Raw genomic sequence first — 27947 nt, forward strand, 5'->3', positions numbered from 1 at the left:
TGTTGACTACTAGTTAACTACAAGGCCTTATCACTGTGGACTGTGCACAACCTGAAGGCAAAGCCCAAGTCACTCTTCCTTCTCATCACACCTTCCCTGCGCATAATGCAGAAAAAGTAAAGGTAAGTTGGCTTAAAGTATAACCTTCCAAGTGTCTCAGAAGTCCTTCAGATCCAGAGAGCCAGAAAGTAAGTTAGTTATTACCTAGGGCTGAGGAGGGCCAGGGATGAGGACTGACTGCTAATGAGTACAGGGTTTTTTTGGGGGATGATGAAAATGTTCTAAACTTAGATTGTGGTAAGGGCTGCACAACCCTATGGGTATATTCAAAACACTGAACTGTACACTTTAAATGGGTGAATTTTTATGGTATGTGACTTATATCTCAAATGTATAGATATATATGGTTTTGGTTTTTGTTTTTGTTTTTGTTTTTTGAGATGGAGTCTTGCTCTGTTGCCCAGGCTAGAGTGCAGTGGTGCAATCTCGGCTCACTGAAACCTCCGCCTCCGGGGCTGAAGCAATTCTGGTTCCTCAGCCTCCCAAGTAGCTGGGACTAAAGTCATCATACCCAGCTAATTTTTTGGATTTTTGGTAGAGACAGGGTCTTGCTATGTTGCCCAGGCTAGTCTTGAACTCCTGGCCTCAAGCAAACCACCTGCCTTGGCTTTCCAAAGTGCTGGGATTATAGGTATGAGCCACTGTGCCCGGCTCTCAAAGATTTTTTTTTTTTTTTTTTAAGATGGAGTCTCTCTATGTCCTCCAGGCTGGAGTACGGTGGCATGATCTCAGCTCATTGCAACTCCGCCTCCTGGGTTCCAGCCATTCTCCTGCTTAAGCCTCCCGAGTAGCTGGGATTACAGGTGAACGCCACCATGCCTGGCTAATTTTTGTTATTTTTAGTAGAGACGGGGTTTCACCATGTTGGCCAGGCTGGTCTCAAACTCGACCTTAGGTCATCCACCTGCCTCAGCCTTCCACAGTGCTGGGATTACAGGTGTGAGCCACCGTGCTGGGCCAAATTTTTTTTTTTCTTTTAAGTCATTTAGACACCAGTGGAATTGGATTTGGGACTGCTTTAATCTAGGGATTTGTTTTCTTTTGTTTGTTTTTGTTTTTGTTTTTGCTTGAGACGGAGGTTCACTCTTCTTTCCCAGGCTGGAGTGCAATGGTGTGATCTCAGCTCACCGCACCCTCTGCCTCCGGGGTTCAAGCTGTTCTCCTGGGTTCAAGCAATTCTCCTGCCTCAGCCTTCCTGAGTAGCTGGGATTACAGGTGTGCACCACCATGCCCAGTTAATTTTGTATTTTTAGGAGAGACGGGGTTTCTCCATGTTGGTCAGGCTGTCTCGAACTCTCGACCTCAGGTGATCCGCTCACCTCAGCTTCGCAAAGTGCTGGCATTACAGGTGTGAGCCATCGCACCCGGCTATCTAGGGATTTCTATTCATGTTTCTGGACCCCACACTATCTGCTTTGCATCATAAACACTCAGAGATGGCCAGGTGAGGTGGCTCACACCTGTAATTCCAACTCTAGAGGAGGCCAAAGCAGGAGGATTATTTGAGGTCAGGAGTTCAAGAACAGCCTGGGCAACATTGTGAGACCCTACCTCCAAAAATATATATATATATATATATATATGTGTGTGTGTGTGTGTGTTTGTGTACATATGTATATATATATGCCAGGTGCAGTGGCTCACACCTGTAATCCCAGCACTTCGGGAGGCTGAGGCAGGCAGATCGCTTGAGGTCAGGAGTTCGAGACCAGCCTGGCCAACATGGTGAAACCCCATTTCTACTAAAAATACAAAAAATTAGCCAGGCACGGTGGCATGTGCCTATAGTCCCAGCTACTTAGGAGACTGAGACGGAATTGCTTGAACCCAGGAGGTGGAGGTTGCAGTGAGCCGAGATCACGCCACTGCACTCTAGCCTGGGTGACAGAGTAAGATCCTGTTTCTAAAAATAAATAAATATAATAAAAACAAAAATTAAAAATTTAGCAGGCATGGTGGTACACACCTGTAGTCCTAGCTACTTGGGAGACTGCGCCGAGAATATTCCTAGAGCCCAGGGGTTCCAGGCTGCAGTGAGCTGATTGTGACACTGCACTCCAGACTGGGTGATGGAACAAAATCCTGTTTCCAAAAATAAAAAATAAACACTCGGGGTAACCAAATCCCGTGAGCCCTTGAGATTGCCTTCCCATCTGTTATGTGCAAAAGGCCACCTATGTTCACGTGTCCTGTACCTGCATCCAGGTTTTCAAGAAATGCTCATCTGGTCCTAGGTATGTGGGGTGCTGCATCAGGGCAGCTTAGCACCTGACCTCTGGGGTCTTTCCCTGCTAGCCTTTCTCATTTTGTAGACTTCTAGTTCTGTAACTCCATGCCAAAACAGTGATCCCCTCGACCACCATGGCAGGACCCCTGCTAAGGGGACAATATTGGGAAAGTATTGGGGAACACATGATGGGACCAGAAGGATGAACAGTTCTGCTTAGGATTCCCCTCCATTCTCAATCCCTGGGGCAGGCAGTTGGGTTCTCACCTCCTTCACCAGATGCCCCTGTTGTTGCCCCCTACCCTAAGAACGCTCTGACACATGGACACAAGACACCCATCCATCTGAGAGATGTTTAATGTATCTTAGGTTCAAGGTACAAAACACAAGGCAGGTGCTGACCCTTGGAAAGTCACCTGCTGTCAGCCCCTGCTTAGCCAGGCATCCCAGCCCCCAGAGCAGTGGAGCAGTGGTCCTGAGATGCTGGGTTCCTTCTCTGTTTGGGGAATGTTCAGGTAGTGACATTGCAGCCCAGAGGCCACTATGTCCCCTCCTCAAAAAACCCAGACCCAAGGATCAGAAAGGTCCAGACTTAGACCAGAGCAGCAGATCCCAGGGTGACCCCAGTTAAGCAACAGGCCTGAACTGAAGCCTGACCCAGCCTCCTGGCCTTGGTCTTGGAAAAGGAGAAACTATTACCCCAATACCTGGCAGCAAAGGGAAGGGACTAAAGCAGGATGTGGAGACAGAAGTTCCCACCGCCCTTAAAAAATGGACTATGGGTAGCTGACCCAACAGGGCAGCAAAGCCTGAGGGTGAGGCCTGCCCCACCTCCCACCCCGGTTCCTCTCATGGAGCCTCACTGCCAGGACACCACTGACCCAGTGCTGGGGAGGGAGTGGGGGCAGGGAAGGCTGGCATCCACTGAAGAATAGGAATGATGCCCTTGCTTTGGGAGCAGGAGCAGCTGCCTATAGAGTCCCTGGAAAAACCCACTAGGGAAGGGAGAGCAGCAACCCAAGTCTCTGGGCCTAGCCCGTAGAAGGCCTGGACTGGGTCCTGAGCCACAGTAGAGGCCTTACTGAAACAGAAAGTGGCAGGGGTTAGGAGCAGGGAGGTGGTGAGAAAGGCCCCTGTGAAGACCAGCTCAGGTGACCCCTCTGACCAGCCCCAAGGAAGCCCAATTACTACTTCAACCCAGGCCCCTCTGGCCCCATGTCAAGTTGCAAGGGCTCTACCCGTTGCCCAGGGAGCATTTCCTGCAGGGATTCCACCTTCTGCTCCTCCCTGAGACCCTGGGCTACAGCCGGCTGCCTCTGTTGAACTGGATGCACCAGTGGGAGGTAGTGGTGCCTGGGCTGAGATGGGTGTGGTCCTTGTGGCCCATGAGGGGCTGCAGCTCTTGCTGCTGGGGGAGGTCGGCGCTGCTCTCACTGCGGGAGCGGCCAGCCTTGGCCAGGCTCGGGGGGAAGGCAAAGCTAGGGCGTGGATCAGAAGGCAGGTGGAGAGGGGCCTGGGGCTCCTCAGCGCCCCGTGGATGGGGAGGCAGGCAGGTCAGAATTGGGGCCTGGTTACAGGGAGGGGATGCTAGGCTCTCCAGGGATGAGATGCTCTGGTTCCAACCGGTCTGCATGTCCACAGGCACAATCTTGGTGGTTTCCGAGGACACGTACACTGCCAGGTCCCCCTGCCCACTCTTCCAGGGGAGCTCCTTCTCTGCACAGGTTGGGGAGGGGGGAATGATTCGTGGGCTTGGGCATACCTCAAGGTTTCCTGAGGACAGAGAGTACACATGAACTCATTACCAATACAGTGGAAACCTCAAGTATAAGCACATTCTCATAAATTCATGCCACAGTTTCCATCTGCCGTCCATTTGTGCAATTATCTGATGAATGTCTTGCTGAGGGGAAGTACCACAGCCTGTTTTACTCTCCACTGTGTCCGCAACACCTAGCACAGGCCGGGCACACAGTAGTTGCTCAAGAAATCAAACATTATTTTCATGGAACAAATGAAAATAAGGAAAGTTGGCCGAGCGCCATGGCTCACGCCTGTAATCCCAACACTTCGGAAGGCCAAAGTGGTGGATCACCTGAGCTCAGGAGTTAGTGACCAGCCTGGCCAACATGATGAAAACCTATCTCTAGTAAAAATACAAAAATTAGCCGGGCGTAGTGGCGCATGCCTATAATCCCAGATACTCGGGAGGCTGAGGCAAGAGAATCGCTTGAACCCAGGAGGCAGAGGTTGCAGTGAGCTACAATCTCGCCACTGCACTCCAGCCTGGGTAAAAGAGTGAGACTCTATCTAAAAAATAAATAAATGGCCAGGTGTGGTGGCTCACGCCTGTAATCCCAGCACTTTGGGAGTCCGAGGCGAGTGGATCACAAGGTCAGGAGATCGAGACCATCATGGCTAACACAGCGAAACCCCATCTCTACTAAAAATATAAAAAATTAGCCAAGCACGGTGGCAAGCGCCTGTAGTCCCAGCTACTTGGGAGGCTGAGGCAGGAGAATGGCGTGAACCCAGGAGGTAGAGGTTGCAGTGAGCCGAGATTGCGCCACTGCACTCCAGCCTGGGCAACAGAGCAAGACTCCATCTAAAAAAAAAAATTTTTTTTTTAAATAAATAAATAAATAAATGAAAATAAAAAATAAGAAGAAGATAGCGAAAGCAGGAGCCAGGCATGAAGGAAGCCCCATCTCCAGTCCCCTCACCCTACTGTAGCACCGGTCTCTGAAACAGCCTCCTGCCAAGCCCCATCCCAGCCAACCAGCGAGGGAGAAATGCCAGCGACCAGGGAGGGAAAGAAACACCTGGAGGCTGCAGGCCAAAGGTTTTTCTGCTAGGCGTCCTGCCTGAGTACCCACCACAGCCCTTTGGTAGGACAAAGCCCAGGAGTGTGAGCTCATGCAAACCTAACAGGAGGCCAGAGCTTTGCCGCAAAGGGGATGACGAGGTATAGGGGACTTGAGTTAAGAATCCCAGAACTGGCCGGGCGCGGTGGCTCAAGCCTGTAATCCCAGCACTTTGGGAGGCCGAGACGGGCGGATCACGAGGTCAGGAGATCGAGACCATCCTGGCTAACACGGTGAAACCCCGTCTCTACTAAGAAATACAAAAAATAGCCGGGCGAGGTGGCGGGCGCCTGTAGTCCCAGCTACTCAGGAGGCTGAGGCCGGAGAATGGCGTGAACCCGGGAGGCGGAGCTTGCAGTGAGCTGAGATCCGGCCACTGCACTCCAGCCTGGGCGACAGAGCGAGACTCCGTCTCAAAAAAAAAAAAAAAAGAATCCCAGAACTGCAGGGGTGGGGCTGAATTACAGGAAGCCTGAGGTTCTGCAGGAAGAAACCTGGAAAGAATCCCTGTGGCCACCAACCACCCCAGCTCTCCAAAGTAAAGCACAGCCTGTATCTGTTCATTGATAAAGTCCTGAGCAGCCCAGTAAGCTTCTTGCTTGAATACATGTGTGAAATGTATTGATGGTATGATTAAAAGTAAAATGGTATCTCTTGAAAGATCTGGCATATTAAAATGTAATAACAACAACAAAAAGTGTAAAACAAAAAAACTTTTGGTATTCACCTTTAGAGGCTGCTAGGGAATGAACTCTTTGGTCTGAAAACTGACAAATGAAAGAATCAAGCATTTACTGGGTGAACTGTACCTCAAAGTAACCAAATAATTGATGAGGCGAAGTTTTTTTGTTTGTTTGAGATGGAGTCTTGCTCTGTCACCTAAGCTAGAGTGTAGTGGCACGATCTCAGCTCACTACAGTCTCCACCTCCAAGGTTCAAGCTATTCTCCCACCTCAGCCTCCAGAGTAGCTGGGATTACAGGCGCCTGCCACCATGCCTGGCTAATTATTTTATTATTTTATTATTTTTATTTATTTTTTTTTATTTTTATTTTTAATAGAAACAGGTTTTCACCATGTTGGCCAGGCTGGTCTCGAACTCCTGACCTCAGGTGATCAGCACACCTTGGCCTCCCAAAGTGCTGAGATTATAGGTGTGAGCCTCTGCCTGTGGATTTACTGGTTTAAAGGAAATTTAAAGGACAGAGAAACATATTAAATGACACTTTGGGGATGCAATCAACAAAATCCAGACAGAGAAAGACTGTAGGACAAATAAGCAGGTTTCTTCAGTAAATACATTGTGAAGAAAAAAAGGAGGGGATTTGGGGGAACCTATGGATCAGGTTCATCAAACTTGATACTTGACATTTTGGGACAGCTACTCCTTTGCTGTGGGGGGTTATCCTGTGCATTGTAGGATGTTTAGCAGCATCCCTCGCCTCTACCCCTCAATCCAAGGCCATCCTCCCCAGTTGTGACAACCAAAAATGTCTCTGGGCGTTGCCAAATGTCCCCTGGGGGAGCAAAATCACTCCACCACCATCCCCCTTGAGAATCACTGCTATAGGTTAAAAGGGACATTGAACAAGCCTACTGTGAATATATATATATAGACAACCAGGGAAATTCGAACAATGATATTTGATGACAGATTTTAAATATGGTAAAAGCATTGTAGTTATATATTTTTAAAATAATCCTTTCTTTTTTTTGTCCCCCAAGAGACAGAGTCTTGTTCTGTTGCCCAGGATGGAGTGTAGTGGCGTGATCATAGCTCACTGCAGCCTCAGCCTCCTGGGCTCAGTTGACTATAGGCACACATCAAGAATCCTTATCTGAGGCCGAGTGGAGTGGCTTGAGCCCAAGAGGTTGAGGATGCAGTGAGTCATGATCTAGCCACTGCACTCTTGCCTGGTGTCAAAGAGAGATCCTAACTCAAAAAAAAAAAAAAAAATCCTTATCTGGCTAGGTATGGTAGTTCACGTCTTTCATCTCATCACTTTAGGAGTCTGAGAAGTAAAGATACTTGAGCTCAGGAGTTTAAGACTAGCCTGGGCAACATAACAAGACCTCATCGCTACCAGAAAAACAAAAACAAAAAAAACAACATAGCTGAGCATGATGGTGTGTGCCTGTAGTCCCAGCTCCTCAGGAGGCCGAGGCAAAAGGACTGCTTAAGCCGGGGCATTCAAGGCTGCAGTGAGCTTTGATTGCACCACTGCACTCCAGCCTGGGTGACAGAGAGAGACCGTCTCAAAAGAAAAAAAAAAAGAATCCTTATCTTTTAGAGATACGTACTGAAGTATTTATTGATAAAGTGATACGATATTTGAGACTTGCATCAAAGGAATAGTTAAGGGAGGAGCATAGGTGAGGCTTAGGTGAAATAAGATTGGCTATGAGTAGGTAATTGTTGAAGCTGGGTAACGGATAGATGGGAGTTTATTTTATAGTTCTAAGATTGTATATTTTGAAATTTTCTATAATAAATTTTAAAGACACTTGAGGGTGCCAACCATCAGTGATACTAACATTATGAGTGAATTAGGTCTCTATACATACATAAACATGCTTATATACTGTATTTTTGTCCACAATAACTCCATTTTGACGAATTTAGGTTCCTCTCCCAGATCAGGCTGCCACCTTCACCTGGGGCTCTACTTGAGGGCATGGGTCTCAACAGAGCCCATGGTTTGCTCACCACCTCCTGTTCCTCACTAGACTATAAAGGGAAGCAGCATGGCCTTGAAAGGATATGGGTGGGCATGGTGGCTCATACCTGTAATCCCAGCATTTTGGGAGGCCAAGGAGGGAAGATTGCCAGGAGTTTGAGACCAGCCTGGGCAACACAGTGAAACCTCATCTCTACAAAAAATCTTAAAAAATCAGCTGGGTGCCAAGCATGGTGGCTTATGCCTATAATCCCAGCACTTTGGGAGGCCAAGGCAGGCGAGTCACCTGAGGTCAGGAGTTCAAAACCAGCCTGATCAACATGGAGAAAACCCATCTCTACTAAAAGTACATTAGCTGGGCATGGTGGCACATGCCTGTAATCCCAGCTACTTGGGAGGCCAAAGCAGGAGAATCACTTGAACCCAGGAGGCGGAGGTTGCCGTGAGCCGAGATCACGCCATTGCACTGCAGCCTGGGCAACAAGAGTGAAAACGCATCTCAAAAAAAAAAAAAAAAAAAAAAGAAAAGGCCAGGCATGGTGGCTGACACCTGTAATCCCAGAACTTTGGGAGGCCAAGGCAGGTGGATCACCTGAGGTCAGGAGTTCAAGACCAGCCTGGCCAATATGGTGAAACCCCATCTCCACTAAAAATATGAAAATTAGCCAGGCTTGGGGGTGCATGTCTGTAATCCCAGCTACTCGGGAGCCTGAGGCAGGAGAATTGCTTGAACCTGGGAGCTGGAGGTTGCAGTGAGCAGAGATTGCACCACTGCACTCCAGCCTGGATGACAAGAGCAAACTCTGTCTCAAATAAAATAAAATAAATAAATTTAAAAAAGAAAGGCTGTGGGCTTGGGAGTCAGATGAGTCAGCTTCAAATTCTGGTTCTACTGTGTGATGTTGGACAAGTCACAAGTCTCTTAATCTCTCTGAGCTCAGTTTCCCCATCTTGGTGGTTGTGAGAGTTGAATATCACCTATGTTGGGCATCTGGTATGAAGAAGATGCTCTGCAAATGCTGGCATGAATAAACTAGTGAAGAGGAAAACTATTCTAGGAAATAGGAAAACTAGTGAATAGGAATAAACTAGTGAATAGGAAAAGGGAGTTGTCTGGAGTAGAGGCCATGAGTGAAGAGAAAGGAAACCAGCTAGTTCCAGAAGGGAGGTGGGCAGGGAGGAAACCATTACCTGAGACCTTGCCCTCTTGGAGAACCTCACTGGTGGCCCGAGCCACAAAGATGATCCCCTCATCGTCCTCCTTCTCTGTCTCTGAACTGTCGCTTTCCTCGTCCTCCTCCTCAGACTCCACGGTTAATATCACAGCAGCTGGACAGTGACAAGAGCAGAGTCAGGTGGCCTGGGTTGGCAGCTGCCTGTTGGGACTGCACAGTCCCAAGCCAGCTCGCTGTCTCCCTAGGCAGAACACATGTTGGCAGAGACACCTGCTTTCTCCTCTGGCTGTTTCAAGCACTGGCCTAAGAGGTGGGGACTTGGGAGGGAGAGAAGTTGACATTGCAGAGCCCAAGGAGGTGACCAGAGGAAGCTAAGTCCTCAGAGGAAGCCATGAGGACTACACTTTCCAGCTCCCCCATCCTCTTCTTTCAGCCCCAAATCCCACGATCCACTGGAAACATGAGCACTTGGATTGCTGGAAGGCCCATCAACATTCAGCTCATACAAAACTGGCTTTGCAGCCAGGTGCGGTGGCTCACGCCTGTAATCCCAACACTTTGGGAGGCTGAGGCGGGCGGATCACCTGAGGTCAGGTGTTCAAGACCAGTCAGGCCAGCAACGTGAAACCCTGTCTCTACCAAAAATACAAAAAAAAATTAGCCAGGTGTGGTGGCGTGCACATGTAATCCTAGCTACTTGGGAGGCTGAGGCAAGAGAATCTCTTGAACCTGGGAGGCAGAGGTTGCAGTGAGCCAAGATGGCACCACTGCACTCCAGCCTGGGCATCAGAGTGAGACTCTATCTCAAAAAACAAAACAAAATTGGCTTTGCAGACAGGACCCTGGGCCCCAGGGTCCATCCATCCTCCAAGGCTCAGACCAAGCTCCCCCTTCTCCATGACACCTTTTCCAAGTCCTCGGGGCCTATAACCCATAGTTAGCAATCAGATGACTCCTGTCACACATTGTCTAATTACTGCTTTGAACATTTCCAACTTGGAAATCAAGTCCCTGGAGGAAGAGCCCCAGTTCACAGTGCTTAATGCACCCTACAGCGGGTCATCCAGGATTCTGGCTGGCGAGCCCCAGCCCTTTCCCTCCTCCCTCCCATCCTCAATCCCACACTGCTCCCTGCTTGCCTGTGTCCTGAAAGCCCAGGTCTCGAGGTTTCCCATTTGTAGCCTCAGCATTTGCCACTCCATCCTTCTGAGGACCAAGAAAGAAAACTTGAGCCTCTGGCCCCGACTTCCCACCCCAACCCTGTCATCTGGTGGGGTCAACAGGACAAGTTTTCCTAACCCAGCAGGGGAGGGAATTTGTGTCAGTCCCAGTGGTTCTACTATCCCTTGGCCAACCAGGCAAGAGTGACCCATGCCCCAGCAAGAAATCTGGATGCATCAGCCTGGGCTGACTTAGGAGCTCATGGAGCTGCCCCTCAAAGGAATCTCCTTTTCTCCTGCCTTTTTCATCTTTGGTAGGAGGTCCTGCTGCCTCCCAGCAGGTGACCACATGGCCAAGAGGCTGCTCTCCCTCTGAAGGTCTCACCTTACTTCTGGGGCTCCAGGAACATCTAAAAGGGAACCCAAACTGCTGTAGTCATCAAGTCCCTGAGGACTGTCCAACTGGGGGTCCCCCTAAGCTGGATCCTAATACTTGGGGGCTCAAATCTGCATGCTGTCAGCCTCCAGCTCCGAAGAGGAGTCCCTGAGGGAAGACGTGCCTTCCTGCGGCCAGTCTTGCGGGGTCGCGGCTTGCTCTTGGTGAAGCAGATGTTGTGCTTGGTGGACTTAAAGGACTCCAGCCGCCGCTTCATGTTCTGCTGGAAGACCTCCTTGTCCTGCCGCTCCTGCGCATCCTCTGAGATGAAGTGGCGACTGCAGCTGGCTTTGTACTGGCAATGACAGCCCCGCCTGGCTATGAGGATGGATGCCTTGGCCTCCCACAGGAACCCCAGGCCACAGCCCCAACATATTCACCACAGGCCCTGCCAGCCCAGCTTGTCCAGAATTAACAATGGATTGAAAAACGAAACAAAAAATACAACAGGAACCCAGCCAGAGACACTGTGTTCTCAGTTCCCTGGGAAAAGCTTCCCTTTATCCCAGAACTTATTCCCCCAAACCTGGCCTTCCCCATCCCTTGCCAACCTTTCCCGATTCTCTCTGGTTTGAAGGTGACCCTCTGTCTTGTTCCGCTACTATGACAACATAGGGGACATTTTCTTCTTTATACCTCCATTTATCTGAGCTTCTCCCACACATCCAGCCTACCTGCCCCCTTCTAGTTACACCACAGGATCCTTTCTCCAGCTGGAATCTCCCATCTAGCCATTTCTACAACCACCACCATGATATTCTGGGCTGCACTTTGAACTTTCATAACTATTTCCCCTGACACCCTGGACCTTCTCAGTCCCAATAATTCAGGATCACCCCCATCATCTTTTTTTTTATTTTTATTTTTTTTGAGACAGAGTTTTGCTCTTGTCACCCAGGCTGGAGTGCAATGGCATGATCTCTGCTCACTGCAGCCTCTGCCTCTGGGGTTCAAGCAATTCTCCTGCCTCAGCCTCCCAAGTAGCTGGGATTATAGGTGCCTACCACCATGCCCGGCTAATTTTTGTATTTTTAGTAGAGATAGGATTTCACCATGTTGCCAGGCTAGTCTCAAACTCCTGACCTCAGGTGATCCGCCTGCCTTGGCCTCCCAAAGTCCTGGGATTACAGGCATGAGCCACTGTGCCTGGCCATGCTCTTTTTAACCCTTATCAACACCAAGTCCACTACACACTCATCTAGACTGCCTCTGCCTCTACCCTCCCCGCTTAGGACCTTTTCATCATCTACTGGTAATCCCCTGAAATACTGCCCAGCGCCTGCCAAATCATCTTATCTTGCCTCATATCCCAAGTCTGGTCCCTTTATCTCATATTTTCTGCTTCCCTGAACCAGTTCTAAGAGCCCCCTTCAAGTCTCCCATCTGTCCTCCTCCTCTAACTCTGCACCAGGAGGCACCCTCTCTCCTGGGGAGAAGGGGTCCATCTCCTTCACAAGGCTCATTGCTGCCCAGCCCCAGCCTCCACATTGCTCAGTTCCCTCCTTCCTGCCTCTAGCAGTTCCTGCTGCCTCCTATTTATCCACTCTCCTGTATCTTCACTCCTTCCCTCACCACTTGGTTCCCTCCCCTCTGTTTTCAAGCTCCTGCCCTTGCCTCCTTAAAGAATGTCTTCCCCTGAACACCATTGTCTCCATTTTGCTGCTACACTTTTATAATTTGATTCTGACACTTTCTCTCCTACCCACTACTTCCTTAAATACCAGAAATGCAACTCCAGGGTCCACAACTCCACAGTGCTGCCTTCTCGCTGGTCACCAGTGTTGTGGGCTCTGCCTAGGTGCTGGCCAGGCCTCTGCACAGCATCTAGCCCTCTTTCTGCCCCAGGCCTGAGGCACCACCTGCCACTGCTTCTCCAAGAGTTCCTTGTCTTTGGCTCTCTTTCCTTTTCCCGCATGTGCACTCCTCAGTGTTATCCTTAGCTCTCCTCCTGCCCCACGAAACACTCTCCCCAGAAAACTTATCCATTCTCTCCGCCCCAGATATCCCAGTGATACAGATCTGTGGTCCCCCAACATCAGTCATCAGACCAGCTGCATTTGAATCACCTGGGGAACTTAGTAAGAACACAGATTCTTAGTCCCACTCCAAACTACAGAATCAGAATCTCCAGGTGAAGCCAGGAAGTTCCCCAGGGGATTCTATGGTAGCCAGGTGACAAAACCTGATATGGAGCTTCCAAATCTCTCTCCAGCCCTTATCTCTCTATTAAACTGTAATCCTTCTAACTGCATACTAGATATCTCTGTCTCTCTCTAATGGTATTTCGATGAAGAACATGAGAAATTGTGGATTGTGTTATCATACTAAGTGGATTCAGAACTAGTTGAGTTACCATACCCCAAAAATGCTTGATCCATGTCAGTCTGGAGGAAAGTCTTTAGTAGCATGCCACAGGGCTCTGTCCTCAGCTCTATCCTGTTCAACATGTTTATGTGGATTTGGATGAATACAAAGTTAACAGTCTTTACAAATTTTCAGATGATATGAATCTAAGAAGGAGACATTTGGTGGCAGACATAGGAATCAAACAATGGGATGATGGGCTAAAGCAAGTAAGATGACATTTAACAGGATACACACAAACTTATTCCAGATTTTTGAAAAACAGACTACACATGAACTGATTGGACTGAACCCATTGACCAATCTTATACACAAACACCACATACACACACACACACACCCCACACACCAAATCACTGTGTATTTCCTGATGTGACACCACAGAAAATATATAGCATACCTATTGAATGTCCCTGAATCTGATCAGGCCTCTAGATTTAACAACCAGGAAATATAGGGAACGGAGGAACATGTTAAACAACACCACTGGAACACAGTCAGCAAAATCTAGAAAATGTGCAATTCTCCAAGACAAAGTATCCAGCTTCTTCAATAAATAAATAGCAAGGGAGATAGAGAGGGGAAAAAGAACTATTATAGATTTTTTAAAACAAAGAGACATATTTCCCAAATGCTAAGTGTGGACTTATTTAGACCCTGATTTGAACATCCAGCTGGAAAAAAGATACTTATTGAATACTGACTGGATGTAAGAGTTCTTGCCACCTAGACAGACATACTGAAATATTCTGAGATGATGTGATATGATGTCTGGAGTTTGTTTTAAGATAAAGTGTGGGCGGGATGTGGTAGGGCTGCAGAATGTAATAGAATTAATCATGCACTGATTTTTCAGAGCTAGTTGATAGATCAATATGAGTTATTTTATTCACTCTACTGGAATTTTGAATAAGAAAGGTTTTTTAAAATCCCCATAGGCTGAGGTGAGTCAGGGTCTGCCAGCCATTAACTGAGGAAGACCTGGGAGTTTAGCAGGACAATGTGGGGCCCCAGAGTGGTGAGCCAAGGCTGGAGGGATCTTGGGCTCTGGGAAGAGAAATAGCAAGTTCTAGAACTAGAATGGTGAGAGAGCTTCTAGGTCCTTCCCTGGCCAGCCACAGCTAGAATAGCAACTTCCATTCTGGGTCTTGTTTTTTTAAGTCCAGAGAAGACATACCAGGAGGTAAGAGATGCTGGCCTGAGGGCAAGACAGCCTGTGTGAAAGGGAACTGTCTTGAAATTTTAGAAGATTTATTCTGCAGAGCTGCAAAGAGTCAAATCAGGACCAGTGGGTGCAAGTTAAAGGAGGCCAATTCTGTTTCAACAGTAGTAAGAGCTTTGATTGTTGAAACTGCCAGAACTGGTGACAGCCGGCTTCCCATTTTAGAAAGGTGCAAGGTAATGGCTTGCTGCCCTCTTGTGGGGTTGCAACAGATTCTCTCCTGGATGAGCTGGGCCTTTCCAGCTGTAAAGCTTCATGATCTGCATTGGACTAACTCCCATTATTTAAAACAGATGCCTACCTTCCATAGGCTAAGCTGGTCTAGGAGGCTTCCTCAGTGCTCTTGCTTCTGTCTGTGACCCCATCATTCTCCAGTGACCCTCAAGGGCCCCAGTACTCTGTCTCCTCCTCCTCCTCTCACCATCAGAGCCAATCACCTAGGCCTATGTGCCCCTTTCCCTTCCCACCGCCCAGCCCTAATCCACAATATTTCACTCCAGCTTCCCAACTGGCTCTCCCAGCTTCTCAACTCACCCCCTCCAATTTGATCTGCACTCTGCTACCAGAGAAGGTATCCTTAAACAGTGCTTGTATTACGTCAACCCTTTCTCCAAAAAATAAAAATAAAGCAGAGATTTCTTATTACTGATGAGATAAAACCCACACTCTTTTTTTTTTTTTTTTTTTTTGAGATGGAATCTTGCTCTGTCGCCCAGGCTGGAGTGCAGTGGTGAGACTTCAGCTCATTGCAACTTCTGCCTCCCGGGTTCAAGCGATTTTCCTGCTTCAGCCTCCCGAGTAGCTGGGATGACAGGCACGTGTCACCGCACCCAGCTAATTTTTGTATTTTTAGTAGAGATGGGGTTTCACTTTTACCATGTTGGCCAGGCTGGTCTCGAACTCCTGACCTTAAGTGATCCACTCACCTTGGCCTCCCAAAGTGCTGAGATTACAGGCGTGAGCCATTGCACCCGGCTGAAACCCACACTCTTTAGCTGGGCATCTGCAGCTCTCCAACAAGCTGGCACCAACTGCCTCTTAAGCTCTCCTCAGACCACCTCCACCCCCTCAAAATCCCGATGCTGCCTGCTCTCACCCTACGGCGCGGCTTGTAGAGGCCTCCGCAGAGCAGATGATGCATCACAGCATCCTCACGATCCCGGCCGCTGCGTACCGTGTCAATCACCTGCAGATCCAGACATGCTCCACTGCCACTCTCCCTCCTGCGGGAAGCAGGGGACACATGTGCTGGGGAGGGGGCAGGAGGCACAGGCCAGGAGAAGGGCAGATGCAAAGGTGCTGACAAATCTTCCCCAGAAGGGATTCAGAGAAAGGGCACAATGGAGAGGAATATGAGGAAGGGGATGGGGCTCAAAGACTCACAGCAGGTTGGTGACAGAAGTCTCTGCCACAGAATTGCGGCTGGGCATAGAAGGCAGAGTGAGACCTGTGGAAGACAAGACGTGGCCTCCCTGCAGGCATCAAGACCAAGTTCAGCCGCCAATCAGATGGAGGGTTGCCCAGGAGTCAGGGGTAATAAAGAAAATAATAATAATGAACACTTAGTTTACTCTTTTGACATGCCAGGTACTGTGCTAGGCACTTTACATATCGAATTCACAAAATCTATAACATAGGTACTCTTATGCCTGCTTTCTATTTTATTATTATTATTTATTATTATTATTATTATCATTATTTTTGAGACAGAGTCTTGCTCTGTCACCCAGGCTGGAGTGTAGTGGTACAATCTCGGCTCACTGCAACCTCTGCCTCCCGGGTTCATGCCATTCTCCTGCCTCAGCGGCACAAGTAGCTGGGACTACAGGTGCCCGCCACCACGCCCGACTAATTTTTTGTATTTTTAGTAGAGATGGGGTTTCACTGTGTTAGCCAGGATGGTCTCGATCTCCTGACCTCGTGATCCACCCGCCTCGGCCTCCCAAAGTGCTGGGATTACAGGCGTGAGCCACCGCACCCGGCCTATTATTATTTTTTGAGACAGAGTCACTCTGTCACCCAGGCTGGAGTGCAGTAGCACAATCTCGGCTCATTGAAACCTCTGCTTCCCGGATTTTTTTTTTTTTTTTTGAGACGGAGTCTCGCTCTGTCATATAGGCTAGAGTGCAGTGGTATAATCTCAGCTCACTGCATCCTCACTGCAAACTCCACCAGGGTTCAAGCAATTCTCCTGCCGCAGCCTCCCAAGTAGCTGGGTCTGCAGGTGCCCAGCACCATGCCTGGCTAGTTTTTGTATTTTTAGTAGAGATGGGGTTTCACTATATTGGCCAGGCTGGTCTCGAACTCCTGACCTCATGATCCACCCGCCTTGGTCTCCCAAAGTGCTGGGATTACAGGTGTGAGCCACCGCACCCAGCCCGCTTCCCAGATTTAAGCGATTCTCCTGCCTCAGTCTCCCGAGTAGTTGGAATTACAGGCATGCAACACCACGCCTGGCTAGTTTTTTTATTTTTAGTAGAGACAGGATTTCACAATGTTGGCCAGGCTGGTCTCAAACTCCTGACCTCAAGTGATCTACCCACCTCAGGCTCCCACAGTGCTGGGATTACAGGCATGAGCCACCGTGCCCAGCCTCTTATGCCTGCTTTCTTACAGCTAAGGAAATAGGCTCAGAGAGTGTGACTTACCCAAGGTCACAAGCTTGGAAGTGATAATGGTTGAGCCACATCTGCTGACTCCAGAGTCCAGTTATTTCCCACCTCTCTGGACTGCCTGCCAGACTCTGAATGTCAGCACCAGACCCAGCTGCTTCCTGCCACTGCCACTTCACCAGACCATGGAGCCAGCTGGGAGTTCCCAACTCCCTGCTCAGGGCCAGCCTGCTTACCACCCCTTTCTGTCCTGCTCTGCTGCCCATCTGCCTACCCACCACTGGCCCACCTGGTAGCTGCTGGCCCACCTGGTCCACAAAGCTGATGGCATCCCGGATGTTGAGCCTGTAGTACACATCCCAGATCTGGTCCCGGATGCGGTAAGCTGACCGTCGCATCAGTAGCTGACTCAGGTATTTCTTGTCAAACTGCTCCCACCTACAGAGGATGCCAGGCCCGGCCCTGAGTCCCATTCCCAAGGCCTGGCCAGGTGGCCCTTCCTCAGACGGGGCAAGGACACTGTCAGCACTGGCCTGGCTTTTTAGATATGGGCCTCAGCCAGAGAGAATCTCAAGGCTAGTCCCTGCCCTCATGGAATTTACAGTGTCATGGGAAAGCCTGACAGTAATTGAAATTATTACAAATCACTGTAAAATTGCAACCATGACAAGAACTACAAAGGATAATTAGAGAATATGACACAGGTATGTCCTAGCCAGGGAGGCCAGGGAAGGCCTCCCTAAACAATTGAAGCCTATGATGAGTTGTGAAGGATGAATCGAAGTTGAGTAAGTGAGAGGGAGGTGAAGGAGTGTTCTAGTAGAGAGAAGGTCCCAGTGGCCAGGCTGGGGGAACATGGTGGGTCCTGAGGCTGTAAGGCAGGGTCCATGGAATTAGCAGGCAGACAGTTAAAGACAGAGCAGAGCACGACGAGGCTGGAGTCTGGCAGTTGCCAAACCATGCAGGGCCAAGCAGGCCACGCTGGGGAGCCTTGTCTTAACCTGAGAGCACTGGGATGCCACTGAGGGGTTTCAGGCAGAGGTCACCCAGCCTGAACCTGGCTCTGTCCCTTCTCAGAAGTGTGGCACATCCCCCGTGCTTCCCTGGCTGGTGGGGCTGCTGCTGCTGAAGGAGCCTCGGGGCAGCTCCCTCACCTGTCCCTCCAGTAGTGGTAGCCATGGTGCCCCACAACGTCCTCCACTGCAGCCAGAATGTGGTCAAAAGTCTAGAAGGGGGGTGGGTAGGGGGACTGGATCAGGACTCTGCCCAAAATAGGAGAAGGTCGAGAGGCACAGGCGAGGGCTGGGGTTCTGGTACCCACGTGCTCATGCAGCTCCTGGTTCAGGGTGGGTTTGTGATGCTCACTCCTCTTCACCTTCAGCCATTTGACCAGTGGCTTGATGGTCAAGCCCTATGGACAGGCAGGAGGTGAGCCCTGCCCTATTCCTATTCATTTCCCTGCTGCCTTTCTCTCCCCATAATGAGGCTTCAGCTTCAGTACCCCCACCCCACTGCACTCAAGGTCTGGGAAGTCAGGGCCCTCCATCTCCCAGTGGGAAGAGAAGCCCCTGTCCCATAGACTTCAAGACTCCCCCATGGCCTGCCCAACCCTCTCCCTACCCAGCCTTGTGGGCACTCCCACCTGCACGATGACTGTGAAGAAGACCACTACAATAGTGGTGGCTACAAAGTAGTCCTTGGCAGGGACCTTGGTCCTATCCAGTAGGATGACGAGAGCAAAGGCCACAGCCCCCCGCAGGCCCCCATAGGACATCACCACTTGGTCAATCTTGTCCAGAGGGACTAGCCGGAACTGATTCAGCACCCAGGTCTGCAGGACTACGCCTACAGCGGGAGGGAGGCCAGTGGGAGCAAAGCGTTGGGAGTGGAGGACGCAGGAGTGGATGGCACCACGTATCTGGGCTGAAGTCTAACAGGGACTGGGACAAGTGAGCAACAAGAGGAGGCTTAGGAATTGACAAGGATGTGGACCCAGATGGGGAGATGAGCTGCGGGGAGGGGCGGGACAGGAAGGAGAGTGGGAAAGCAGAAGGTGCCAGCAATACCGAGGGCTCGGAAGAACAGGATGAAGATGAGGGTTCCAAGCACCAGCCCAGAATCCCAGGCCCACTTAGAAGAGTCCACAGCTGAGATGCCAAGCAGCATGAAGATGACGGTCTCAGCACAGCTGGCTAGAGTCTTCATTGTATATTTGACAGTTGTGCGTGACTTATGGGAGATGTTGGCCTCCACATACTTCTTACAGCCCAGGCCACACATGGTTACCCTGGGAGAGGATGGAGAGACAGGGCAAGTGGGGAAGGGTTCCAGGGTGCTCAGCCTCTGGGGTTTGAGCATACTGCAGGAGGGGGCATTGCCCATCACAGGATGTCAGACTCTCAAAGCTGAAGCCCAGGGAGGCCTGAAGACTGAGTGGTAGTGCTGGGCTAATCATCCAGATCTCCAGGCTTCCCACTCAGTGTCTCCTGGAAGGGAAGGTGGGAGGAATGTGCTCTGACTAGCGGGCTCTCTGATGCACTTTCTGAAGTGCTGTGGCCTCCAGAGCTCGCGGCCCCAGGCCTTGAAGTCTATTTCCAGCCCAGCCTATACCCAGAGAGTTTGAGGGTGCTAAGGACAGTTCTGGAGGCAGCTCCTGAAATATTGCCTGAGGTTTACTGACTCCCCAGGAGAGTTTGAGGCTCCCACTACCACAAGGGCTCAGGGAAACCTATGGACTCCTGAAGTTCCTGCCTGTGTCCCTATGAGGGGCAACCATCTCCAGTGCCCCCTCCCAGCTATCTGCCTGCAAGGCCCCCAGAACTCACGCAAGAATGGCGGAGAGCGAGGCCATTTCAGCAGTGAGGTAGGCTGCGTAGGCGAGGAGGAAGACCAGCAGCGGCTCGATGATGCGGACCCGCTTGGTGAAGCGTGTGGTCAGGGCCAGGAGGAAGGCAAAGACTAAGCCCACGGCTGCCCCGCCCAGACTGACCACAAACAGGGAGGCTGGGGGAGGAGTGGGTTGTCAGCATGACCCCTGGCCTGGACCCTACCTGGGCTGACAAGACTGCTGCCTGGCAGGGAGTGACAGATGATGCCCACCGCACTTCCAGGAGCTCAAAACCCAGAGCCAGGATCCCTGGCAAGCCCCTCCCAGACCCCATTTATCTATAGAGGAGTGGAGGAGATGAGGCAACCCGAATAGCCTCCTCTGTCCTGATGTGGGGTGGGAGGGCCTCAGCAACCCAGGGGAGGCAGACCTCCAGTGGCAGCTGGGAGCAGGGAAATACTGACCGACTCCCTTCAGGTAGTCAGTGGCCTGCACGTTGGCAGAGCCCATCTCCACAAAGGAGTTGCAGACCTTGTACAGCACCTGAGCGAGAAGAGGAGAGTCAGCAGTGAGGTGGGAAGGCAGCAACTGGGACTGCTGGAAGACAGTGAAAGCAGACAGCATATTTCTGCCCCCAGGGGACCCACGGGAAGGGTCTGAGTCTGCACAGACCCCTAGCTGGTCAGAGCATGCAGCCTGGGGTCAGGGAATGGCAGTCAGCTGAGCACGCTCACCACGGTGACTGCATCATTGAGCAGGGACTCGCCAAAGACGATGATAAAGAGAGTCTCATTGACGTGCACCTCCTCAAAGACAGCTAGCACGGCCACGGGGTCCACCGCCGAGATGAGGCTCCCAAACAGCAGAAAGTCCAGTAAGCCAGCCTGCACCCTAGGGGCTATTAAGGGACACATGTAGAACAGGCCAGTCATTGAAGACGACCCAGTCTCCTGCAGCACACCCTGGGACAAGCCCAAGCTCCACCCCTGCTGATACAACAAGGAAGCCCAAAGAGGACTTGGGCTGGCAAAGACAGCATCAGCCTGCAGATCAAAAGACTACCTATGCCTAAGGCCTGGCTTTGCTACTTACCAACTGTATGATGCTGGTTCTGTCACTGTCATATGGCTTACCTTAAGCCATGCCTCCTCATCTGCCTGCCTCACAAGATTGTTTCAAAACTCAACCGAGCCATTTAGAATAGGGAAAAAGGCCAGGCGCAGTGACTCATGACTATAATCCCAGCATTTTGGGAGGCCGAGGCCAGCTGGATCACCTGAGGTCAGGAGTTCAAGACCAGCCTGGCCAACATGGTGAAACCCTGTCTCTACTAAAAATACAAAAAGTAGCCAGGTGCAGTGGTGCATGCCTGTAATCCTAGATACCTGGGAGGCTGAGGCAGGAGAATCACTTGAACCAGGGAGGCGGAGGCTGCAGTGAGCCGAGATCGTGCCACTGCACTCCAACCCAGGTGACAGAGTGAGACTCAGTCTCAAAAAACAATAAATAATAAAATAGGGAAAAAACACTGTAGCAACAGTAATAATGACTACCAGCAAATGGAAATTGGCTGCCAACTATTTTTGTTAGGGAGAATAACAAAAGAGTGCTTTCTCCCATACCTGTGGTTCCTAGCCAAAGGGATGTGACACAATTCTCAGCAGGGGTAGAGGACTGAATATAGTAAGAAAAGCACCACAGATGGGACTTGAATATGTCATATAATTTCTATGAGCCCCAGTTTCTCCATGAGTCTCCAATTGAGACTTACTCGTCTACAATTGAGACTAATAAAATTTCCTTAGTTAGCCAATGCCTAACATATAGTAAGCACCCAAAAGATATTATTATCTATTACTGTTATTATGATCTGATGTCCTCCCTTCCCTTCCTGCCCCAAATAGTTCACTACCTCAATAGGGAAACCAGGTTAGAGTCCCAGGTAGCAATTGTAAACGTTTTCTTGTAATACCTTGGAAAAAGTGTGAATCATCAACCTTGAGGGTTGAATGAATTTCTTGCATTAGGAAATAAAGAAGGTAGCAAGAGAGGGCAACCTAAAGGCAAAGAGCCTCAGTAAAACAGACCTGATGCCAGGTGCAGTGGCTCACGCCTGTAATCGTAGCACTTTGAGAGGTCAAGGCAGGCAGATCACCTGAGCTCACGAGTTCAAGACTAGCCTGGCCAACATGGTGAAACCCCATCTCTACTAAAAATACAAAAATTAGCCGGGTGTGGTGGCACATGCTTGTAATTCCAGCTACTCAGGAGGCTAAGGCAGGAGAATTGCTTGAACCCAGGAGGTGGAGGTTGCAGTAAACCAAGATCATGCCATTGCACTCCAGCCTGGACAAGAGTGAGACTCCATCTCAAAAAAACAAGAAACAACAACAACAAAAACGGACCTCTTCTGCTAACCTTGGACCTGATAGCAAACAAATGTAAGGGGCTCTATTTCCTCATCCATTAAATGTGACAAACTACACAAAAGGCTTGCTATGAAGAGTCAGTGGGATAAGTAAGGAGAGAAAACCCAGTGTAGTGCCAGCATTTGATGGATTTATAATAGTTATTTATTTTTTAAATACCTATTATATTTATTTAAAAAATAAATGTTTTAAAATAATGAATTTATTATAGACAACATATAGTTAAGAAAATAATAATAATAATAAAAACACAAAACCACCCTGACCTGGACTGGGGAGAGCCAGGACAGAAGGCCCTTGCAGAAATGATGTGCAGCTGTGCCTCAGGGGAGCAGGGCTGGCAAGTGGCAATGTGGTAACAGAGGGCAGGAGGCAACAGAGTGGTAACGCAGGCTCCCCAGCCTTGGCAGCCCACACACAGCTGGGAGCCAGGCTCCTGCTCAGCTGTTATGCTGCAGAAGCCCAGACTGGCAGAGACCTAGATGAGGCCTGAACCCCATCGGGAGCACTGCCTTGCACTCCAGAGGGAGGGACCTAGGATGGAGCTTTCAGGGCATGGCTCACACCAGCATGGACCTCCAGAGCTTGAGGAGAAGGGAGAGGGGTGATGGGTCCGGCAAAGCCCAGGTCTTAGGGTCACTCACCTACAAGTCCAGCCTGCTGCAAGCCCCAGAGGGCAGCGCCTGTTGTGAAGGCATTCCAGAGTGTGCCTACCACAGCATAGGTGAGGATGGCACCCAAGTTGTCAAAGAACAGTCTGCTAGGCATGAAATAGCCTGAGTCCAACACAATAGGAGGCAGCAGGAAGAGGAAGAAGGTGCCTGGCTCCAGCTGGTACTCAGCTTTCTTGGCCACAGCCAAAACAATGCCCCCTAGCACCAGGCCCAACAAAATCAGCAGGCAGCTCTCAGGGACCAGAGATGTTACTTTCCGAGACAGGTGAAATACTGCAATGCAAAAAGAGTACAGGATAGATCAGTTTATGGAATATCCTCCCACAAACAGGCCTATGACCTCCGAGGTTTTTTTTGTTTTGTTTTGTTTTTGTTTTTGAGACGAAGTCTCACTCTGTTGCCCAAGCTGGAGTGCAGTAGGGCGATTTCAGCTCACTGCAACCTTCACCTCCTGGGTTCAAGTGATTCTCTTGCCTCAGCCTCCCAAGTAGCTGGGACTACAGGCATGCGCCACCATGCCCAGATAATTTTTTTGTATTCTTAATAGAGACGGGGTTTCACTATGTTGGCCAGGCTGGTCTTGAACTCCTGACCTCATGATCCACCCGCCTTGGTCTCCCAAAGTGCTGGGATTACAGGCGTGAGCCACTGCGCCTGGCCAACCTTCTAAGACTGGGACCAAGGGAGGAGAAATATGTAAGATTTCTAGAATTTCCAATCTCCAGGGCTACAAACCCTCTCCTGCAGTCAAAGTCATCTGTTTCTTAGTGCTCCTGTCACACCATGGTAACCTAGGCCTTTACTGCTTTTTCCCCTTCTAGAAGTGTCCCTTCCTTTATACTTTCATCTTCAGGGGACCTCACCTTTCTCTGACATCCTTATCCGTAGCCATTATTTGAACCTCAGCAAATGCTACCTGGTATCTTTTTATATATAAGATAGCTGTAAAAATCAGGGCCTTTGGAGACAAGTTGCTTGGATTCAAAGCCTAGTTCTGTGATCTTAGGGCAAATAACTTAACGTCTCTGACTCAGTTTTCTCATCAGCGAAATGGGAGTAAAAACAATAATGATCTCATGAGATTATTGTGACCACTGAAAAAGACAGTCTGCAGGTGGGGTGCAGTGGCTCACACCTGTAATCCCAGCACTTTGGGAGGCCAAGGTGGGCAGATCACTTGAGGTCAGGAGTTCTGGATCAGCCTGGCCAGCATGGCTAAACCCTATCTCTACTAAAAATACAAAAATTAGCAGGGCGTGATGGTGGGTGCCTGTAGTCCCAGCTACTTGGGAGGCTGAGGCAGGAGAATCACTTGAATCTGGGAGGCAGAGGTTGCCATGAGCTGAGATCATGCCACTGCACTCCAGCCTGGGTGACAGAGTGAGACTCTGTCACAAAAAAAAAAAAAAAAAAAGACAATCTACTCAAACGCATTTAGCACACTAATTTACAGTAAGCACTCAATAAATGTTACCTATTATAATGTCCTCACTCCTTAACTGGACCAGAATGTATATTATACCTCCTAGGAGCTGTGTAGACTTCCTAGCCCAATGTGCCTTTCATTATATGGGCTCACTCAGGACTGCGTAGTTTTTTAAACTTTGGCTTTAGCAGTCAGAAGATCTCCAAGTCTTCTTCCAGCCTTAGCACATTCTGTGTGATCTCAGGCAAATTATTTAACTTACTTCAACTTCATTTTCTTCTTCTGTAACATAGGAAAAATACCCAGCATCAAGGGTGAGGATAAAATGATATAAAGTATGCAAATGTGCCTAGCATAATGTCAGACACATAGTATGTTAGACACACACCAAATGTTAATTAAATAGAATAGTTCTGTCTGTAGGAGGAGAGAAGAAAAGGGTTTCTAACACTATTGCCACTCCTACTTTTGTCCTCTAAAATAAACTCTCTGGCTCTCCTTTAAGTCCTCAGACCACAGGTGAACACATCTCTCTCTACATGATCCCTGGGGTGTTGGGGAAGTAGACCTCTAAATTAGCCTGTGTGAGACCCTATGCCAAGACAGTGCCCTTTGGAAGCTGTACCCAAAGGGCCTAGAACAGTGCCTGGCACATAGTGAGTTCTACGTAGATATTTGTTTAATAAAAGGGAAAAAGTCTAGCAATGAAGCTGGGGGAAGGTGTTCCTGAATGTTCTACCTTTTCTCTCATTCTAGGATTTTCTTTGGCTTGTGAAAACGAGGCTCTCTTCTCCCACTTCCATAGAAGATGTCATCCAAACTAGAAAAAGAACCATGATTTATGGGGAAAACTACAGTTGTTGCTATAAGCCCTAAGACAGGAACTCTTCTGCAACTCACAGACTTCTCAGCAAACCCAATTGCTGGCTCCAAATCTGAGGCTCCTTCCACTCTTACTGTCATTGCTGCTGGGCCTCTAAGGTAAACGTGGTCATAGATCTCTCTGTACTTGTTATTACTTTGGTCTTCCACTTCTCTCCTTCAGGGACCCCATTTCATCTTCATCTGTTTATGCATTAACCCCAGCCCTGTGATCTAAGCCCCACAGAACCATGCTCCCTGAAGGCATATTGAGTTCCACTTTCCATTATTAATCTTAGGCTGCCACAGCAGAGTGGAAAGTTCTGTTCCTGCCCAGCCCCCTTACCCCCGAGCAGTGTCCCTGTGGAGAAGGGGGGCAATTTCTAGGCTCTGGGTGATTCCTCCATGAAGGCTGTATTGGTGAGATTGGAGTACAGGCTGTGCCGGCATCCATGGGGAGAGAGTAGCAACGCTCAGCTATAATTAGTCACCCCCACAGCAGAGCCTGCACAACAGAGAGAAGGAGGAGGGTCTCTGGTGGGAGGAGGGACCACTGGCTGCTCAGAAGGGAGGAGGAAGGAGCAGATGCAAGCAAAAGCAGCTCTATTCAGGGAAAAAGAAGTCTGAAGCACAGCCTTCAATGCTGTCAGGACTGAAGAGGTTGGATGTATGAAAGCATCTAGGGTAGGCAGCACAAGGAAGGCCCCCATACATGGAAGTTTCTTATACCCTGAAGTGGGAAGAATGTGGACCTGAACCGGGCTGGGGGGCCCCCACACACAGGCACAAGAAGGCAGCAGCTTTAAGTGGGCAGCAGGGGAGAGCTGGAGGAAAAGTGGCAGTGTAGTTTCCCAAGGGAATGGACACTCGGACGTGGTCTCCAGGGGAGGCTGCTTTTTCAGAACCAGGATGCCTGTGTTCGTGGGAGAACACCCTCCCCTCAATGTCCCCACACGTCCTCACCGGTGACAGAGGTTTCTGGGAGGCTGGGGATTGGTGGGGGAGAAACCAGACTGAAGAGGGCCTACTGCAAGGGGAACAGGGGAGCGGAGAGGGCAAAGGAGCCTACAGATGGAGTTGGGGAGAGCGAGGGACAGCCCTTCAGAAAGGTAAATCCTCAGAGCTCCCAGGGGAGAAGACAGGGACCAGGGACCCACAGGAGGCGACGCAGGAACTGGGCGAGAGCTCGGATTTGTGGAATCCAAACCTAAGTCCCAGCACCGTGCAAGAAGCCAGCCCCAATCTGAGGACCGAGGAGGTGGGGGTGTTGGGGGCGGGTCCGCAGCTGACCGTCGACCTGGCGCACGCACACACGCACTCACCAATTTTGGCCAGGCTGGCCACCAGGATCCACAGGGCCACCAGGTAGGGCGCCTCGACCTCGTGCCACTGCCAGCGGAAGAGCTCCAAGCCTGGGGGAGGCTCGCCCGGGGACTCTGGCTTCTGGGTGGGCTCTTCGGCCGCCCCCGCCAGGGACAGCGCGAGCAGGGACAGGGCGGCGCGCAGCATCCTGCAGCCTGCCCAGCCGCCCTCCCGGCACCGCACAGCCGCCGGCCCCGCGTCGCCGCCGCCACCTACCGGGCGCCCCCGCGTCACAGGCACGTGGGGCTCGCTCCCCCCAATCCCGGCTCCGATACCCCCAAGCCAGGTCCGGGCTCCGAGACCCTGCCCCGGACTCTCGTAGTCGGGGACTCCCTCTTTCCTCCCTAAATCAGTCCCAGCTCCGGAAATTCCCCAGTGCAGCTCTCCCCCAAGTTCCACAACCTACTCCTTCGAGTCCGCGCCCCCAAACCTCCCCAAAACCGCCCCCACCAGATCCAGAGCGGTGCGCGGCCACGGCCCCCCCGGGCAGCCAGCAGCGTGAAGAGCGGGGGTCTGCGGGGGGCGCGGTCAAGACGGGAGGGGCACGGCTCCTCCTCGGCCAGCGCTGCTGGGCGGCGAGCAGCATCCCCCTGGGGCCCAGGCGTGGCCGGGTGCAAACGGCAGGGGACACTGCTTGGCCGCCCTCCGCGCGGCGCTCCCAAGCTGGGGACCCCCTGCCGGCCCCCGCCCGGACCTGAGCTGCGCACGCGCACTGGACGCTCCCCAAAGCAGTGATAGACAACGCTGCCCCCAACGTCCCAGAAACCCCAAGGCCCAGACTGGCCCAGCTCATTCCAGGCGAAGAGGGAGGCTGTTCTTCATCTCCCAAACCAAGGGGCACCTGGCCCGCCCTTTCCAGCACACTACAGAGAACTGTCTCATCTCTTTCATGAAGCTGACAGGAACCTATGGAAAACCCAGCCTCCTGATTCCCTTCAAACTAGGCGGGATGCACCCAACTTTTTCCAAATCTGAGGGGCATTCGGCTCATGTCGCCCCAAACAGAGGAGGACCGTCTCCACTTTCATTCAAGCTGAGGGGCACCCATCCCACTTTTTCTCCAAAACTGAGGGGAACGTGTTCTATCTGCCCCCTCAAACTGACTCATCCCAATCTTTTCCCTGAAAACTGAAGGGCATCCTTCCCTCTTCCTCCCACAACTAAAGGGAACTGATCCCACCTCTTCCTTCAAACTGGGTGGAATCTACTCTCACTTCTTGCTCCAAATTGAAGGGACCCCTCTCACTGCTTTCCCTAAATGAGGAAACCATAAGCACTCATCCCCCAAATGGAAGGAATGAGGGCCATCTTGCCCCTCAACTGAGGGAGACCTGGCCGGCCACTATCTAAGGAAACTTCTGCCCCATCTGCCTTAACACCCCTCAGAGAGAACGCAGCCTCTCTACCCCCAGACCTAAGAAAGCCTTCCAGCCTTTTGCGCGTTCTCGAAGGCGGGGCGCGAGCTCGGCCTTTCCCGCCCTCCTAGCCAGTGAACTAACGGGATTCCCAAAGGGCCCTGTGAGTGGCTAGCGCCGGCCCCGCCTCCGGCAGTGGTTACCTCCACGCGCGCA

The 27947-nt window shown here is 50.6% G+C and overlaps 1 protein-coding gene across 8 annotated transcripts; it reads right to left on the reverse strand.

Annotated features, from left to right (window-relative positions):
- Window positions 1-2626: 2626 nt before the first annotated feature.
- SLC9A5 (solute carrier family 9 member A5) lies at window positions 2627-27946 on the reverse strand. Of its 8 annotated transcripts, none has more exons than XM_031658156.1 (17): window positions 26337-26416; window positions 24893-24973; window positions 22698-23000; window positions 20359-20522; window positions 20089-20167; window positions 19623-19800; window positions 18864-19084; window positions 18440-18642; window positions 18119-18208; window positions 17952-18022; window positions 17106-17235; window positions 15569-15657; window positions 15282-15408; window positions 10724-10894; window positions 10143-10209; window positions 9020-9157; window positions 2627-4060 (listed from the first exon to the last, which is right to left on the reverse strand). In XM_031658156.1, the coding sequence occupies exons 3-17, from the start codon at window positions 22819-22821 to the stop codon at window positions 3588-3590; spliced, it is 2325 nt and encodes a 774-aa protein (XP_031514016.1). In that variant the 5' UTR covers window positions 22822-23000; window positions 24893-24973; window positions 26337-26416; the 3' UTR covers window positions 2627-3587. The 8 variants fall into 8 exon arrangements, with proteins under 8 accessions (XP_031514016.1, XP_031514015.1, XP_031514014.1 ...); XM_031658155.1 differs by having other exon boundaries at window positions 24893-25519; window positions 26337-26404; XM_031658154.1 differs by lacking the exon at window positions 24893-24973 and having other exon boundaries at window positions 10143-10206; window positions 26337-26829.
- Between the last annotated feature and the right edge of the window lies 1 nt (window position 27947).

The sequence above is a fragment of the Papio anubis genome, chromosome 18 (assembly GCF_008728515.1).
Source record: "Papio anubis isolate 15944 chromosome 18, Panubis1.0, whole genome shotgun sequence".
NCBI classification, from domain to species: domain Eukaryota; kingdom Metazoa; phylum Chordata; class Mammalia; order Primates; family Cercopithecidae; genus Papio; species Papio anubis.

Excerpts from the sequence above, each read along its gene's own strand:
- SLC9A5 (XM_031658153.1), bottom strand. The coding sequence starts at position 26,523 with ATGCTGCGCGCCGCCCTGTCCCTGCTCGCGCTGTCCCTGGCGGGGGCG. Across the intron at positions 20,523-22,697 it reads GCAGCAGGCTGGACTTGTAG|CCCCTAGGGTGCAGGCTGGC; the intron begins GTGAGTGACCCT and ends GTCCCTTAATAG. Across the intron at positions 4,061-9,019 it reads CCAAGAGGGCAAGGTCTCAG|GAAACCTTGAGGTATGCCCA; the intron begins GTAATGGTTTCC and ends CTCTGTCCTCAG.